The sequence below is a fragment of the Engraulis encrasicolus genome, chromosome 1 (assembly GCF_034702125.1).
Source record: "Engraulis encrasicolus isolate BLACKSEA-1 chromosome 1, IST_EnEncr_1.0, whole genome shotgun sequence".
In the NCBI taxonomy this organism is placed as follows: domain Eukaryota; kingdom Metazoa; phylum Chordata; class Actinopteri; order Clupeiformes; family Engraulidae; genus Engraulis; species Engraulis encrasicolus.
Window position 1 is genome coordinate 9,875,805 of NC_085857.1, and position 2,500 is coordinate 9,878,304.

At 44.5% G+C, this 2,500-nt stretch overlaps 1 protein-coding gene across 1 annotated transcript in view; it reads right to left on the minus strand.

The window, feature by feature from the left end:
• The window catches only part of LOC134445770 (unconventional myosin-XV-like), a 101,890-nt gene that overhangs the window by 10,650 nt on the left and 88,740 nt on the right, over positions 1-2,500 (minus strand). Inside the window, exons 56-57 of the mRNA XM_063194839.1 lie at positions 1,367-1,441; positions 1-152 (exon numbers count right to left, since the gene is read on the minus strand). The exon at positions 1-152 is cut by the window's left edge and continues 64 nt beyond it. Of these exons, the coding sequence (XP_063050909.1) occupies positions 1-152; positions 1,367-1,441 (227 nt within the window). The remainder of the gene's footprint in view (positions 153-1,366; positions 1,442-2,500) is intronic.

Here is a 2,500-nt window from a genome sequence, read left to right on the forward strand (position 1 = left end):
GACGGCTCCTGAGGTGGCCACTCCCCCTTGCTGGTTCTGTGGCTCCGCCCCTCTCCAGGCCGGCATGGACAGGAAGTCAGGGGCCGACACAGGAAGTGCTGCGTCGCTAGGGAACGCCCCGCTGCGGCCTAGCAACGCACCGAAACGCCAACCTGTACATGCATGCGTACGCACACACACACAATAGAGACACATGTACATTACATTACATTACATTGCATTTGACAAACACTTTTTAAACACAGCAACTAACAATCGAGGACATTATCATAGCCAACATCACTAGTAGATACCAAGTGCACGGAAATATACAGAACAACAAATGCAGATGCAAATGGGCGTTAGTGTTTTTTTCAAGTAAAGTACAGTTCACACACATACAAACCATGTCAAGCGCCTGGGCTGGGACTATAGGGCAGCTCGAGCATTGCAGGGGTGTCAAACTCAAATTGACCAAAATCAAAATCGGGAGTGAAGTCGCGGGCCGAACTCTATATTTTTAAAAATAAAAACGGACTAAAATTTGTGGAAACAGATTTCCGTCATAGTTCAAATGTGCTTGCACATATTCTGTTGCATTTGAGTGTGACCCATTTCAATGGCCTGGGCCCACTCAAATTCCTGTGAGTACATTTTCATGTTCAAATCTTAATGCGCTATACAGCTATGGTTTATTTGGGCCAACTGTAATACACATTTGAAACGATCTCGCGGGCCAAATAAAAAGGCTCTGCAGGCCAAATTTGGCCCCCGGGCCTGAGTTTGACATACATTAGTGTATTATATAGCAGTAGATAATCACGTGGAAAAATGACCCATTGCAAACTGCTTACACACAACTGCTTACCCTGCAGTTTTGACTGGCATGAAAAAAGCTTAATTGTGTGTGTGTGCATTTATGTCTGTCTGTGTGTGTGTGTGTGTGTGTGTGTGTGTGTGTGTGTGTGTGTGTGTGTGTGTGTGTGTGTGTGTGTGTGTGTGTGTGTGTGTGTGTGTTTCATTCTATTTACTTTTTTTTTTTATTATGTTTGTGTGTGTGTGTGTGTTTGTGTTTCTGTGTGTGTGTGTGTGTGTGTGTGTGTGTGTGTGTGTGTGTGTGTGTGTGTGTGCGTGCGTGCGTGTGTGTGTGTGTGTGTGTGTGTGAGTGAGTGAGTGAGTGAGTGAGTGAGTGAGTGAGTGAGTGAGTGAGTGAGAGAGAGAGAGAGAGAGAGAGAGAGAGAGAGAGAACCGAGAGGGAGTGAGTCTCCGTGTGTGTGTGTGTGTGTGTGTGTGTGTGTGTGTGTGTGTGTGTGTGTGTGTGTGTGTGTGTGTGTGTGTGTGTGTGTGTGTGTGTGTGTGTGTGTGTGTGTGTGTGTGTGTTTCTTACCAAAGTCAGCCGTGTCTCTCTTGAGCTCCTCCAGGTACATCACCTTCTTCTTCACAACACACCCGTAGCTCTGGCCTGCAAAACACACACACACACACACACACACACACACACACACACACACACACACACACACACACACACACACACACACACACACCATGCATATTAACTGCATTGTTATCTAAAGATGTTCTTGTTTATAGAGTGTGCGTGTGTGCGTGTGTGCGTGTGCGTGTGTGTGTGTGTGTGTGTGTGTGTGTGTGTGTGTGTGTGTGTGTGTGTGTGTGTGTGTGTGTGTGAGTGTGTATGTGTGTGTGTGTGTGTGTGTGTGTGTGTGTGTGTGTGTGTGTGTGTGTGTGTGTGTGTGTGTGTGTGTGTGTGTGTGCATAGGCGCCGACTTTTGTTTTTGCCCGTGGGTGCTCGTGGTTCCCAAATGGGGGTCGCGACCCACCCAATGTCCCGTTTGTTTGCTTTTCAATAAAATAATTGTTTCTTGTGTTGGTCACTTTAAAAAAATGTGTAGGCTAAATAATAATTGTAGGCCTATCCTATTTATTTTCCTTGTCGGTGTCAAATCAATAATTTACAATAAATCGCCTATAGGCCTATTTGAATTGAAACTTGAATTACATTACACTCATTGGTGTACGTATATATTGAATGCAAAGCCCAGGCCACGTTTGCTGGTGCCTCTTTCTATAGGCCTAGTCTGCATTATGAATAAAGACCAGCTCATATATATAGCTACACGGACCCAGAAGATCGCACATCATCCTTTTCCTTAATAAAATGAAACCATGCATGATGTGAATGTTGTAAGCTTATGTCTTGAGTACATTTTTACCAAGCATAGCAGTAGGCATATTGTGCAGTAGCTAGACTGCGTCCAAACAAAATTAATAATAATAATAAACAACAACAACAGCAAGGCGTGCGCCCACAGTGAATTCAGACTGGCGTTCAGCCACGCACTTTAGATTTAGAACATGAATGCAACGTTCATATCACACACAAATAGCCTACGTGTCACAGAAAGATGTTGAAATGTTAGGTTTGAGTCCAACAATGCATGACGCATAGCCATGCACTTCATGCTAGCTATGTTCAAACTAGGCTACTCAGTCATGACTA